The sequence below is a fragment of the Notechis scutatus genome, chromosome 4, assembly GCF_049901735.1.
Source record: "Notechis scutatus isolate UNSWTSFEM ecotype Mainland chromosome 4, rNotScu1.2, whole genome shotgun sequence".
In the NCBI taxonomy this organism is placed as follows: domain Eukaryota; kingdom Metazoa; phylum Chordata; class Lepidosauria; order Squamata; family Elapidae; genus Notechis; species Notechis scutatus.
In genome coordinates this window covers 53,438,118-53,453,161 of record NC_142012.1, presented here as the reverse complement: position 1 = coordinate 53,453,161, position 15,044 = coordinate 53,438,118, and the positions used below count along the sequence as shown (strand labels likewise).

The window sequence follows — 15,044 nt, the reverse complement described above, 5'->3', positions numbered from 1 at the left end:
ATATAATAAATATAATATATAATTGATATGATATAATATGATATGATATGATATGATATGATATGATATGATATGATATGATATGATATGATATATATAGGCACCCTCTCCCTTCTGGATCAGCCGACCGGAGGGCTGTACTACAATCCCCCTTGGCGGGGGAGGAAAACGAGCTGGGCTCCCAGCCTGCCTGTCTCCCCCTCGAAGTGGCTGTCAGTCCGCGCAGGAGGGAAGAATTGGAGACCTAGACGAGACTAAAGGGCCTGGGGGGTGAGGGGGGGAAAGAAAGTGGAGGACGGAACCATCTCCAAACCAGGGGGTGTGGGCTTCTCTTTCCCCAGCAGCACATAGACACCCCTCCTCCTCGGCAGTGGGCCGGGCCAGTGGCACTATATATAGGAGTGGGCGGGCGGTTGTTCTGGTCTAGAACGGCTCCGGGAAGCAGCAGCGGCGGCATTGCAAGCGGCAGGATGGCGTGGCAGCCCATGGAGATCAACCCGGAGGTGAGGCGACGGCCCGGGCTGGGCGCTTGAATGGTTGGGGGAAGGGGCTGGAAGAGCGGGGGGTATCTCGCTGGTTTGGTGCATTGGTGGTCCTGGGTGGGTGGGTGGAGCAAAGGCTTCTCCTGCGGAGGTAGGCGTGGGTGCTGTTTGCAATCTCTGCAAAGAGGCTGCCTGGTGGGTCGGGTCTCAGCTGCCTTTGCAAGCCATGGAAAGGTGGGCTGGGGGGAGAAAACAGGAGGGAGGGGGTTTCCCTTAAGGCAGGCTGACTGTCTAACCCTCGCCTCTTCTTTCTTGTCTTTCAGATGCTGAACAAAGTGAGTAAAGGGGGGCAGACGCCTCTTTCGCCGGGCTGGGCGTTTCCACGCTCGCATTGCACCTGCTTTAAATCCTCCCCTTCTCCTCCTCTTGCAAACGGTGGAAGGAGGAGGCGTCGACAGGGTGGCTCGCCCCCTCCCCTCCCTTGACCTGTTGGAAGCGGGTGGGGAAGGGGTTGTGTGTGGAGGGGCCGCAGGGACCAGACACCAGAGTGGGGGGGGGGGGGGAAGAGGCGGTGGTCTCGCCTTCAGAGGCTGCTCCTCCAGGGCTGGGCGGCAGGGGGTGCTGCAGACCGCGGTTTGTGCTGTGTCACGCCAAAGGGAAGGGCGGGGTGGGGAGGGGTTCCTTGGAGGGGGAGGGGGAGGAAAAATTGCCAGACCAGGATATTCTCTCCTTAACGGTGGTAGTGGTCCTGCTTGCTCTTGGGCAAGCCACCAGCCTTTCCCAGCATCTTCCATCAACCTCTGGAAGTGTGAGCATCCTTTCTCTGCCTTGGGTACAACTCCCATGTTCTTGGAAGCCGCACTGCAACCGTGGCCACAAGCAACACAGACCCTTTTCTCTCCTGGGTGTTGCAGATGCAAACACGATATAACCTATTTGCTCCTGGAAAAGGACGACCTGGTTTTTGTTTTGGCTTCTCTTTTTAACCTTCTACCTTCCCTTCTTCACCTTGGCTCTTTTTCACATCCCTACTTTGACAGAAAGCCCATTTTGGATCTGAATTCCAGATTATCCTGTTTCCTTTGGCTCTAATTGGGGGGGGGGTGTCTTTAAACTTGACAGCTTTTAAGACTTGTGGGCTTCAACTCCCAGAATTATTCTTCTGGTCAGGTTAGCTCAGGAATTCTGGGAATTGAAGTCCACAAGTCTTACACTGGCCAAGTCTGAAGACCCCTGGAATAGATAGAGTGGTAGAATAGAGAGAGAGAATAGATAGAATAGATCAAGAGTCTTCAAACTCTGACCGTTTAAGACTTGTGGACTGCAACTCCCAGAATTCCTGAGCCAGCCATGCTGACTCAGGAAATCTGGGAGTTGAAGTCTACAGTCTGGTTGTCATGACTGCCCACACCTGGTTAAGGCAGGTGAGCTAAAAAGCCCAATAGCTTGAACAAAGTAGTGCATCCTATAAAGGTGAGTCATTTACCTGATTCTTTGTAATTCCCACATCTGGATTTTTTAAATTTAGTTAATGACCAGCTGCACAACGTGGAAATTGAGACAACAGGATCACAAAGAGAACATAAGTTTCATTACTACATTTTCTTTTTATCTATTTTCCCTCAAATTAGATCCTGTATTTTATTTTAATTGATACAATGGTAAGACCAATCAAGCTTTCTACCTACCGTGTGGTTGAATGAGAAATTTAGTTTATTTTTCATTTATTTGCCAGAATAAGCAGGCTTCATATGTGCAGAATGGGATGGCTGTATTAAATCTAATAATGGATTTCATTTTGCTAGAATCTGGTAAACCCAAAGCAGACTATGAAGATGCTGCCTGCTTGAGAATTGGAATGCAGAACAAGCTGCAATTTTTTTTGTTCCCCAGAACAAGGTGCAATTTTTTGCTCCAAACCCCGCCCCCCCATGGCATTATTTACCATTTTAGCCATTGTCTACCCAACTGTAGAATGAAGGCCTCTTCTGCAGGTTTCCAACCTGTGAAGCTTTTGCCTATTTACTTTTGATTACCTATTATATGGGAATAAAACGGGAATGTTCTCATTTTTTAGTTTTACGTAATTGGAAATATTTGCTGAACCGTCACTGGATTCGGGGGTTTACCTCCTCCTCATTCCCAAAGTAAACCAGAAAATGAATAATTAAAAATCCCAGTTTTGAACCCAGACCATAGAAGCGCTGGTGGCTCAGCTAACCAAAATAACACTTGCTGGTTGGTGTCACGTTCAGAAGTGACCATGATTTGCCTGCAGGTGTGGTGAGATACCCAGTATTGTGTGTCCTTCCCTTGATTGTGTAGATACTCTGCCGCCTAGGAGTTGCCCCTGGTTGGCAATTCGTGGATGTGCTGGGATTGGATGAAGACATTTTGAGCACCGTGCCAAGCCCAGCTTGTGCGCTGCTTCTGCTGTTTCCCCTTACTGCTCAGGTAAGTATTAAAGCCAAATAAAAATTAATAACAAAAATGAAAACCTTGCACCTCTCTTAATGCAGAGATCTCCAACCATCGAGCAACTTTATGACTTGGGGATTTCAATTCCCAGAATTCCTCAGCCAGGCATGTTATGCAGAGGAATTCTGGGAGTTGGAAGTCCCCAAGTCGTAAAGTTGCCAAGGGTGCAGAGCCTGGACTTATTTTATAGTCCTTTGCAATACTGTTGGATGTCATTCACGAATCCAAAGTACAGATCTCCCCCTGAAGTGGATTTGTCCTTTGAATGTCCTGCAAAGGAATTTGCAAAACTGCCTTGGGGGGAATCTTGAACAAAACAATTCACTGGGTTTTGAACCCGGATAGCAAATTTACAGTAAATACTCGGGAGAATGGCTGCTGCTTGCTTATAATACCCATGGAAATTTGCTTAGAAGCCAGAATTGACAACTATTGGGCACCCTGGAATGTATTTCAAAAAGAAAGAAAAGGCCCTAGACCATGTTTCCCAAAAAATAAGACCCTGACTTATATATTGTTTTTTTGCCACCAAAAAAGGTACCAGGTCTTATTTTGGGGAGATGTCACCCACTGACTAACCTCACTTGTGTGCATCACCCATTTGTATTTGTATACAGACAGTCCTTGACTTAACCAGAATTCAGCCCCAAATTTCCATGGTTTAGCAAGATAGTTAAGTGAGTTGCACCCCATTTTACGACCTGCCACAGCTCTTATGTGAATCCCAGCAGTTGTTAAATGAGTAACACCGTTGTTAAGTGAATCTGGCTTTCTCACCAGTTGACTTTCCTTATCAGAAGGTCGCAAAAGGGGATGACATGACCCCCGAGGACACTGCAACAGTCATAAATATGAGTGGGTGGCCGAGCCTGTGAACTTTGACCATGAGACCAGAGGGATGGTGCAATGGTCATAAGTGTGAAAAATGGTCTCGAGTCATTTTTTTTCAGTGCTCTTTGTAACTCCGAACAGTCGCTAAACAAGTGGGTGTAAGTCCTGAGGTCGCATGATCCCCTTTTGCGACTGACGGCCAAAGTCAACAAAGCCAGATTTGCTGAATAACGGTGTTACTTGACTTAACAACCACCATGCAGCCCAACGTTTCTGTTGTGAAAGCTTGTTAAATGAATTTGGCCCCACATTACGACTTTTCTTGCCTCTGGTTAAGTGAATCACTGCAGTTGGACGACTGGTAACCTGGTTGTTACGTGACATGGTCATGAAAATGCTTCAATTAGTGATAAATAACTTAGAAAGTTGCTAAACTGATGGGCTTTTTTTTTTGCTGTTGGACTAGTTGTTATTACACATAGACATATTTGGAATAAATGTGAAAATGGGAAGTTATAGAAGTATGTTAAATATGGTTAATAAAATTAAGAATATAGCTAAAATGTAACTGTCAGTTTTCACTGTATATTGAATAGATTAATATACCTGAAATAATAAATTTGAATGTAACCAAGGGGAATATACCATGCAGAATCTGCCTTAAAATATATAAGTGTTATGCGGTAGCAAGGTGTCATGCCCCTGTTGGAGACTGACTCCAAGAGAGAGGAGGAACAGCCGACAGAGAGTGGAGGTGTGGCTCGGGAGGTTGTGAAGGAAGCTGGGGAAGGGCACAGGGCGGCTGGGCAGTCAGAGGAAGACCCAGGCCCATCCCCTCTCCATCCTAGGGCACGCAGCGAGGAGAGGATAAGGGAGAAATGTGAATGACGTGGTGTACAGGGGACGAAAGGGCCCTGATCCCCTTCATGGGCTGCAGCTGTGAGAACTGGTTAAAAGGAAGGACTGCGCATGAGCCAGTGCTGGAAACAAAGGATGAAAATATTTCTAGTCTCTCTGTTCTTACCTGAGTTTGGCGCCCTTCCCAGTGTGTACTCCGATATCTCTGAATGTCTTCAAGCCCTTATCTTGCCTGGTTCCCTTAATTGCTTCAGTGTGGTTTGTGTTGTTTTTTCTATTTATAATTTATAGGTATTTTTAGTTTATAACTGCATTTCCTCCTTTTTGCAACTGTGGGGGAGTTTTTTTTGTCTCCAGTCAAGGATATTTGGAGCTTTGAAGCCAAGTTGAAGGAATTAAAGGGACTTCACCTGTTTTTGTGCCTGTGTTTATTTTGTATCCCACCCTGGGTAATCACTCAAGGAGATTATTGGTACTAACTCAAAAAGTGATAACTAAAATACGATTATACGATGATAACTATGAATTAAAGGGGAGTTAATTGATGTATAAGACAAAGGGGTGGTACACTCAAATTAGTAGTTGAAGGGGGAGATTTTTGAATTATTAGAACTATGATGAATGTTTTGAATAATGAATTGAGAGTAGGTGATGAATTTGTAAATGTGACAGGTAAAAGTATAAGTACAATGAGTATAGAACAAAAAATAAGATTTTAAAATATTATATAAAGAAGACACAAGAATATTCAAAGAAAAATGAAAGGAGAGATGAATAGAAAATATATACAATAAGTATGAAGAATATAAGAATGTTTGAGAAAATTTATAGAAATTATAAATTTAATGATATGATATGGAATTGAATGTGAAAGATGAATATATAACTAAGGTCATGTTTGTACGGAAATATAAAAACCCAAAACCACGCTGTTCACTAAAAGATAAAAATAAAAATCTTTTTACCAAAAAAGATGATTACGCTTCAATTGTAGCATGAAAACTTCCGGAAAAAGCAAATTGGCGAACTGAAGGGCCAAGAAATTAGCCCAGATGTGTACTTTGTGAAACAGACGGCGAGTAACTCCTGTGGAACCATTGGCCTCATCCATGCAGTAGCTAATAATCAAGATAAGATTCGATTCGGTAAGTAACCAGGGGAGAGAATTTTCCAATGGCTATATAAACCTTGCAAGCTTTACTGGAACTCTGAATTCTCAGTTGACGTGGACTTAGCTTTGGGGAACATAAAATTTTATTTTTTGAGCCCCTAAGAATTCAAGGAGTATTCAAAACCTTTGTCAACTCAAAATATTTCTCTGGTCTTTTTAGAGTTGCCAACAGAAAGGGAGGGAGGAGCAGTGCAGCAGCTTGCAAAACCAAAAGTACATTCCATAAATGTTTTCAAAGACAGTTTCTAGGAGACCGAAGTTTCTGCCACGCAGAATTCTAGCTGGAGAGCATGATTGATGGCTCTTGGCTATGGATGTGTCCCATTGCAGAATTTGAATTACGATGCACACGGGGTGGGGGAAAACCAGGGTCAAGGGTGACAATGAATTATGTGTCTGAGTCAGCTACACCCAGGCAGTGCCGGCATGTTAACTCCCAATAAATCCTTTTTAAGTTTTGGAAGTTTGGCTTGAGACTCATGATTTAAATGGGAGTCACTGCCTTACTCCTGACAACCTACAGAGGAGATGATGTAAGTTTCCTTTCTTGGGTCTGCCTGAAATTCTGGATGATGATTTGGAGTTTAAAATACATGTGGGGGTTAACCCTGTAGAAATAAATGTGCCTCAAAACCTTGCAGATGTAGTTGGTGGAATCAGCTGCTACTATAGTTTCCCTGAAAATATGTCCTGAAAGTAAGCCCTAGCTTTATTTTTTTACATGTGCCCAATATAAGCCCTACCCCCAAAATAAGCCCTAATTACGATCCCACCCACTCCTGAGTAGACGGGTACAATTTAAGCTAGGGTGAGGATGGGGGGGTTGGAGCTGCCCTACTTCTTATCTTCGGACAGGTGTAGCCAGGCCTCGCACACCCCGACACCTGCCTTGCTGCCCCAGTTCTTCTGCAGCCGGCAAGGCTGGCAAGGCTTTTCTGAAGGCCTCTGTAGCCGGTAATGAAGCTCCGGATTGATCCAGAGCGTTGTCATCAGCTGTAGAGGCCTTCGGGAAAGCCTTGCTGGCCACAGAAGAAGTTCCTGAAGGTCTCTGATGGTGAAAAGGAGCCAGGGGTGACAGGCGCAAGTGAGGTTAGTGGAAGACATACCCCGAAAATAAGACCTGGTGCCTTTTTTTGTGGCAAAAAAAATACAAGGCAGGGTCTTATTTTCGGGGAAACACGGGTAGTAGTAGTAAGTAGTAGTAGTAGTACTGTAGTAGTGAGGTGTTCCAATATCTAAGGGGTTGCCCCAAAGAAGAGGGAGTCAAGCTATTCTCCAAAGCACCTGAAGGCAGGACAAGAAGATGGAAACTCATCCAGGAGAGAATCAGCCTAAAGCTAAGGAGGAATTTCCTGACACTTAGAACAATTAGTGGATTTTCCTCCAGAAGTTGTGGGTGCTCGATCACTGGAGGGTTTCAAGAAGAGATTGGACAACCTTTGGTCTGAAATGCTATAGAGTTGAGGACTGGGCCGCTAGGACCTGAGCAGGGGGTTGGACTAGAAGACCTCTTCCAACTCTTGTTCCGTACTCTATTCTCTGCTGCTTTCTTTCCCTATATAACACTATCCCTTTGCGATTCCGTCTTTTCCAGATGAAGGATCTGCCTTAAAAGAATTCCTGACTGCAACAGCTGGACTCTCCCCAGATGAGAGGGCAAAACGTCTTGAGAACAACAAGGTAAAAGGATGGGTGGCTTGGATAAATTTTCATTTTATTTTCTCCAAGGTGGTTTGAGGTGCTCGTAGAGGCTTAAGGGTGTGTTCCAGAGGTGGTATTCAGCCGGTTCTGACCAGTTCTGGAGAACCGGTAGCAGGAAATTTTGAGTAGTTCGGAGAACCGGCAAATCCCACCTCTGACTGGCTCCACCAACCTCATCTATTCTCTGCCTCCCGAGTCCCAGCTGATCGGCTGGGTCATCTTTGGTTTCCCTGCACAGGAGAACGGAGCTGCAAAGCAGGTTAGTGGGGTGGGGAGGGAATCAGAGGTGGGTATTCAGCCAGTTCTGACCAGTTCTGGAGAACCAGTAGTGGAAATTTGGAGTAGTTTGGAGAACCAGCAAATACCACCTCTGACTGGTCCCGCCCCCCATCTATTCTCTGCCTCCCATTGAGTCCCAGCTAATCAGCTGGATCGTCTTGTGTTACCCTGAACAGGAGAACGGAGCTGAAAAGCAGGTTCGTGGGGTGGGGAGGGAATGGGGAATTTGCAGTATTCTTTCCCTGCCACCCCCGATTTAGATAATGGTATGATTTTTATATGTTTTCCGTTCAGTGTTTGTGATAAATTACAATTGGTTGATATTTGAAATGTATCATCTTGAATGTAGGTTGTCCTTGTGTTAAATCAACAGTTGGGGTCAGAATTCCCCATCATTAAGCCATGTAGCCCTAAAGTCAGGTGACCACATCACTTGGGGATGACAATTCTGGCAGCCCTGGTGGCTGTTTTTAAGCAAGGACTTCATGTGGTCATGATTTCCCACTTCCCACTGGCTTTCCCAATGACTTTGCTCACGGGATGCCAGAATTTGCTGCTTAGGATGGCCTCATAAGGTTGGCTCAGTGACTAAGACGTTGAGCTTGTCGATCAGAAAGGTCGGCAGTTCGGCGGTTCGAATCCCTAGTAACAGAGTGAGCTCCCGTTCCTTGTCCCAGCTTCTGCCATCCTAGCAGTTCAAAAGCACATTTAAAAAATGCAAGTACAAAAATAGGAATCACTTTGGTGGGAAGGTCACAGCGTTCCATGCACCTGCGAAGGCGTTTAGTCCTGCCGGCCACATGACCACGGAGACATCTTCGGACAGTGCTGGCTCTCTGGCTTTGTAATGGAGGTGAGCACCGCCCCCTAGAGCTGGAAACGACTAGCACAGATGTGCGAGAGGAACCTTTACCTGTACCTGAATTATGGCCTCATAATTCGCAAGCCAGGTTGCAGTTGTTTAGTTCACGATCATGCGACTGAGTGGACATGGCTACAGCCCAGAACAGCAAGAACCGGTCATAACCATTTGCTCAGTGCCACGCTAACTTTTAATGGTTACTAAACAAACAGACATAATCTGAAGACTTATCTATATGTTAATGATTTTTTCCCCCTTCAAGGAATTCACGCTCTGCCATTCGTGCTTGTTGAACAGGTAGTAGATTAGGAGTGTCAAATCTCGGCCTCCTTTAAGACTAGTGGACTTTAGGAAAAGTGAAAAAACCCCAATAGAAGAGGTGATAAAAATAAAATAATGGAATGTACAGAAATGAGTCAATTGACATTGGCAATTAGAGAGCAAGAAGAAAAAGATTATTATAAAATATGGGATTTATTTTATCAATGGCTAGATAGCAATAGCCCTTAGACTTATATACTGCTTTATAGTGCTTTACAGCCCTCTCTAAGCAGTTTTTACAGAGTCAGCCTCTTGCCCCCAACAATTGGGGTCCTCATTTTACCCACCTCGGAAGGATAGAAGGCTGAGTCAACCTTGAGCCGTGGTGGGATTTGAACTGCCAAATTGTAGGCAGCTGGCTGCAGAAGTAGCTTGTAGTACTGCACTCTTAACTACTGTGCCACAGAGGTTCCTTTGTAGATAAGAAAATAGAGAAATAAAATATACTATAATATAGATATAAAATAATAGTAAAGATGATATATTGTAATGTTATATTTGGTTATTGTGAAATGAATGATTATCAATTAGACATTGTAAAAGTTGAGACTTGCTCGAAAAGGATGATATGAACTTACAATCAAAGTCTAATGGTTTGATAGCAATATGATATGGATAGCTGATTGACATAATATGAATTTAAATTTAAATTTAGGAGGGAAAGACACTTAATATTGTGCACAAGAGATACGTACCAACCGACACATTGTACAATGGAAAATGATTTTATTTGATGTTTTGTGTTTGTGTTTCTCTATGTTGTTGTCAAAATAAAAAGTTCTTTAAAAAAAAACTTGTGGACTTCCAACTCCCAGAATTTTCCAGCCAAACATGAATTCTGGGAGTTGAAGTTCAGCGGTCTCAAAATGGCCAACGTTGGACACCCCTAGCGCAGATGGTACAGATTAGTAGGAATGGGAATAGTGGATTTAGATAGAATCATTAAAATGCTGTTCAGCACTGGAGGTTACAAAACAAAACCCACATCATTTCTGATTTTTTTTTTAATCTCTTCCCAGGCCATTCAAGAAGTCCATAATGCGGTAGCACAAGAGGGCCAGTGTCGGGTAAATAATACTGCATTAATTTATAGGTTTTTCAACAATAGGATGGGCCAAGAAATGGTGTTTCAACCCTGAGAGGGTTATAATAACAGAATTTTGCAAATCTCAACATGTTTCCCCACTTTCTTCCTTTTTGGGGGGGGTGAGAATGGGGGGGGGGGGAGGATTGTGTCTGAGACGCTTATTCTGATCGTGGATCTGTATCTAACTTTATTCAATTTTATTTATTTTATTTAACTTGGTTTCCTTTATCTGGCCAGCGTTGTAACAGCAGCTCTTTCTTGTGTGTTCCTCAAGGTTATTCCTTCCAGCAGGGATGTGAAAATGCCAGGGAAGCTTGTTTCAAAAATATTACAAAATAAAAATAAAAATAAAAGGAAATAAATGTGCCACCATTATGTCTATGGAGATCCTCAAGTCATCCATAGTTGTCCCAAATGTGCTTTTTTTTTTTTCAAGTGGCAACTGGACTTTCTGTGGTTTTTCTTTAAAGACGTTTTGCTTCTCATCCAAGAAACTTCTTCAGCTCTGACAATGGTGGGGAATGGAAGGAATTATACTCCTTGCAGACAGCTTGGTCATTTGCATCCTTTTTAGAGAATCAAGGAAGCCTGGGTAAACCTCCAAGTGACCTCAAAAACACTCTAAAAGGATGCAAATGACCAGCTGTCTGCAAGGAGTATAAATCTTTCCCTTCCACACCATCCAGTCCAAGCTGAAGAAGCTTCTTGGATGAGAAGCGAAACATCCTCAAAGTAATACCAGAAAGTCCAGGTGCCTCTAGAAAAAGCACCTTTGGGTGCCACTATTATATACATCCCTTCCCTATTCTTACTAGATTCCTAGGTTCTTGATTCTATCTTTTCTTAGGCTGAAGACGATAAGGTGAACTTCCATTTCATTCTATTTGCCAGCGTGGGCGGACACCTCTATGAACTGGGTGAGTTTTGTGTCTGTGTGTGTTGGCTTTAAAAAGGCCAATTTTCTATCTCCAATTCTAACACTCATTGCAGAGCAGTTCTCCAGTAGCATCTGAGGCAAGCACAACTTTTAGGCACCAATAAATGCATTTGACTTAAGGATCTATAGCAGGGGTGTCCAACCTTGGCAACTTTAAGACTTGTGGACTTCAACTCCCAGAATTCCTCAGCCAGCAAAGCTCTCTGGGAGTTGAAGTCCACAAGTCTTAAAGTTGCCAAGGTTGGACACCCCTGACCTATAGCATATGTTTCTAAAGAGGTCCTTGTACACGCTACAAAATAAAGGAGGATACTTTTCTCCAGAGATGCAGTCCACACAGGTAGCCCTCAACTTACAACAGTGTTGTGGCCCACCAGCGGCGAGTAGAGCTGGCAGCAGATTCGGACAGTGAGGAGGTTGGGGAAGAACATGGGCCAGTCCTGGAGTCTTGGGAAGGCTCCGACGAGGGCTCTGCATGGGAGACAGAGATGGGGCCAGGGCCGTCCAACAGTTATCAGCTGCCTTTGGAGTTGGACATCAGTGAGGCAGAAGAACAGCTGGAGCCTGTTCCCAGTGTGTGCATGTGCAGAGTGCCAGGGAAGGGAACAGTTAAGGAACAAGGGTCGACTCGGGAGTAAAGGCTCAGGTGGATGGTGAATGGCCCCTCCCAGAGGGAATAAAGAGGTGGAAAAGGCAAGTGGTGCTTGCAGGAGACACTTAGTTTGTTTAATTAGTGTGAAGACTGTTCCTGACTTCTTGCCAAGTAATTGTTGCCACAGTGTGGCATTTGGAAGATAATGGCCTGACAACTCTCCAAGCCTCATAAAGGCCTGTAGTTGTGAAATCTCATGAAGGACTGTTGGCCGAGACTTTGCTGGAGAGGAATTCGCTTTAACCTAAATAAAAGGGGTTTGATCGGGACGAGGAGTCGGCTTCAAAAGCATGTGTTTGGTGCGCGCATGTGCGTAAAGCACGTGTGCACGGGCAAAGCACGCCCCCCCCCAAGCCATGCCCATAGGAACCGGTGGTAAACAAGTTTGAAACCCACCACTGATCATAACTGCCAATGTGTGACACCTTGCCAGCACACGATTTATTGAGGATGACAGCACACAGAAGGAGATGGCGTTTTTGGTTTGCTGCAGGTGGATAATTTTAAGTTTGGCTTTTTATTTCATAAATACTATAGGTTTTTTTTTATACGTAGCATAAAAAATGTAAAAAAAACCACCCCAATATATGCAGTGTTATCTTCATTTTAGATGTCAAATGGGTTTTGTGACTCCTGGTGTTTTCTTTTATGTGGGAAATGGGTCCAAATGGCACTTTTGAGTGTTTCAAGGTTGCCGACCCCTGCTGTAGAGTAAACCCTCCCAGAAAGTGGACCGAGCGAAATTCCTCTTACCACCAGTATTTTCATGCTACTGATGAGCTTGTTCTCCAACCTTACTTGCAGATGGAAGAATGCCGTTCCCCATAAAGCATGGAGCTAGTTCAGATGCCACCATGCTCAAGGTAAGAGCCTTTCAGTTTCTGGTGGTCACCATTTCACTCGCCCTTAACAAAATTCCTACAACATATACAACATCCACAAGTCTGTAGAGATTCTCAGTCCTCCAGATCAGGGTTGGTCCAAAAGTTTTTTGTTTTTTTCAGGAGGTAACTTGGACTTCCTTGTTTTTTTAACTTTTGAAGACTTCTCATCCAAGAAGCTTCTTTAGCTCTGACAGGATGGTGGGGAATGGAAGGATTTATATTCCTGCTTGCAGACAGCTGGTCATTTGCATCCTTTTAGAGGGTCATTGAGACCACTTGGAGGTTTGTCTGTGTCCTCATGGTCACCTGAGTGGTGCTCCTGGTTCCTGTAGTCTGCAATTTTTCCCCCCTCTGGAAATCCATTCCTATCCCCACACCATTCCAACGGCGTTCATCCCAAACTGTATAGCTCAAAAGTCTGTAGAGATTCTCAGTCATCCAGGTCACAATTATCCCAAAGACGCTTTTTTTTTCTTTTCAGGAGGCAACTGGGCTGCCTTGTTTTTTCTTTTGAAGACGTTTCTCTTCTCTTCCAAAATGCTTCTTCAGCTCTTTCATTCCCCACTATCCTGTCAGAGCTGAAGAAGCTTCTTGGAGGAGAAGCGAAATGTCTTCAAAACAAACGAACAAAGCGAGAAAGTCCAGTTGCAGGAACTGGGTATGTCTAGTCCAGGGGTGGCTAACCTTTTTGGGCTCCTGTGTCAAAAATTGTGCACGCACTTGCGTGCCAGCACCCAGAATGCAATGCTTGTACCCTCCCGCTGCCACCTGTTCAGGCACGTGCACTTCCCCCCCGCCGCCACACCCTTAACTGCACTGTGCCTCACAAGCTGAATTTTCAGCTGGTTTGAGGCCTTTTTCGGCCTCCCAAAGGCTCTGAAAAAGCTTCTGCAAGGCTTTTCAGGATGAATTATAGGCCTGTTTCGCCACTTCCGGTATTACAGGAAGTGAAGAAATGGGCCTATAATTCGTCCTGAAAAGCCTTGCAGAAGCTTTTTCCAAGCCTTTGGGAGGCCGAAAAAGGCCTCAAACCAACCGGAAAAAAAAAAAATCAGCTGTGAGGCGTGTGCATGGCGCAGTGAGGTAAGTTTGCCTGCGGCTCGCGTGCCAGCACAAATGGCTTGTGGCACGCATGCCATAGGTTCGCCATCACGGGTCTAGTCTAATGAAAAGGAGTAAGGGAGACATAATAGTGATCTTCCAATATCTCAGGGGCTTCCCCAAAGAAGAGGGAGTCGAGCTATTCTCCAAAGCACCTGAAAGGCAGCACAAGAAGCAACAGGTGGAAACTCATCAGGGAGAGAAGCAACTTAGAACTAAGGAGATATTTCCTGACAGAACAATTAATCAGTGGGAGAACTTGCCTCAAATTGTGAATGCTCCAACCCTGGAAGTTTTTAAAAGGATGTTGGACAACCTTCTGTCTGAAGTGGTGTAGGGTTTCTTGCCAAGGTAGGGGGTTGGACTAGAAGACCTCCAAAGTCCCTTCCAACTCTGTTATGCTATTATATATTCAGTATCATTATCACCCAGTTGCCTCCAGAAAAAAGCACCTTTGGGACACTACATCTGTGATTCCCTTTCCAGCTTTTTGGACCTGGAAGAGGGCTCAGTTCCACCCAAACCGCGGACAAACACTTCACGCACGAGCGGCCGGCACATTGGGTTGAAGAGAGAGGCCTCTTTCCGACTAGGTTTCATTGCCCTTGACTGCACCGAACAACAACAATTGTGCAAGCTACAGTTTCTCCTTTTTCTCCACAGGCATCAGCCGAGATCTGCCGACAATTCACCAACCGTGAGCAAGGAGAGGTGCGTTTTTCCGCCGTGGCGCTGTGCAAGGCCGCTTGAAATTTGGCAACCTGAAATAACATCCTCAGCCTATCACTGGATGTAGTCCCAGCCTTTAGGGCTTTAGCACTTATGTTTAAAACTTTGAAAAAGAGAGGGGGGAAAAAAGAAAGTCAAAAGCCAGGCCGGCTGTTCTGAATTTAAGGTGTAACGCGATCCTGTTTCCTCTTCCTCCCCCCCCCCTTGACTGCAAGCTTCGGTGCCTCTCCTAGAGACAAAATTCACAGCAAAGTGTCAGACGTTCAAAACCGTCGGTGTTTGTAAATGCTTTGTAGGCTTTTGTGATTCCCAAGTTTCTTTCGAGCGGCTGTGACTTTTGTTGTCCGTCACAAGAATAAAATTGCTTCTTGCTAGTCCAGAAAACCCTTCTTGGTAATTGTCTACTAAAGCTCCGGTGGTGTAAAGCAGCGTTTGTTATAAACCAAATTTTTCCCCAAGGGACACGGGTGGCTCAGTGACTAAGACGCTGAGCTTGTCGAGCAGAAAAGTCAAGCAGTTCAGCGGTTCGAATCCCTAGTGCCACGGAACGGAGTGAGCTCCCGTTACTTGCCCCAGCTTCTGCCAACCTAGAAGTTCGAAAGCACGTAAAAAAAAAATGCAAGTAGAAAAATAGGGACCCCTTTGGTGAGAAGGTAACAGTGTTCCGTGCG

General features: G+C 44.8%; 1 protein-coding gene across 1 annotated transcript; it reads left to right on the top strand.

Moving 5' to 3' along the window:
- The first annotated feature begins 402 nt into the window (after positions 1-402).
- UCHL1 (ubiquitin C-terminal hydrolase L1) lies at positions 403-14,757 on the top strand. The gene is made up of 9 exons (XM_087965827.1): positions 403-503; positions 806-817; positions 2,808-2,936; positions 5,644-5,794; positions 7,415-7,500; positions 10,003-10,050; positions 10,918-10,987; positions 12,464-12,522; positions 14,308-14,757. The coding sequence occupies exons 1-9, from the start codon at positions 471-473 to the stop codon at positions 14,392-14,394; spliced, it is 675 nt and encodes a 224-aa protein (XP_087821953.1). The 5' UTR covers positions 403-470; the 3' UTR covers positions 14,395-14,757.
- The last annotated feature ends 287 nt before the right edge of the window (positions 14,758-15,044 follow it).

What these genes read in the sequence shown, in the direction of transcription:
- UCHL1 (XM_087965827.1), top strand. Translation starts at nt 471, where the DNA reads ATGGCGTGGCAGCCCATGGAGATCAACCCGGAG. An exon ending in AACGTCTTGAGAACAACAAG is followed by an intron (nt 7,501 to 10,002) that starts GTAAAAGGATGG and finishes ATCTCTTCCCAG; the next exon opens with GCCATTCAAGAAGTCCATAA. An exon ending in CAGATGCCACCATGCTCAAG is followed by an intron (nt 12,523 to 14,307) that starts GTAAGAGCCTTT and finishes TTTTCTCCACAG; the next exon opens with GCATCAGCCGAGATCTGCCG.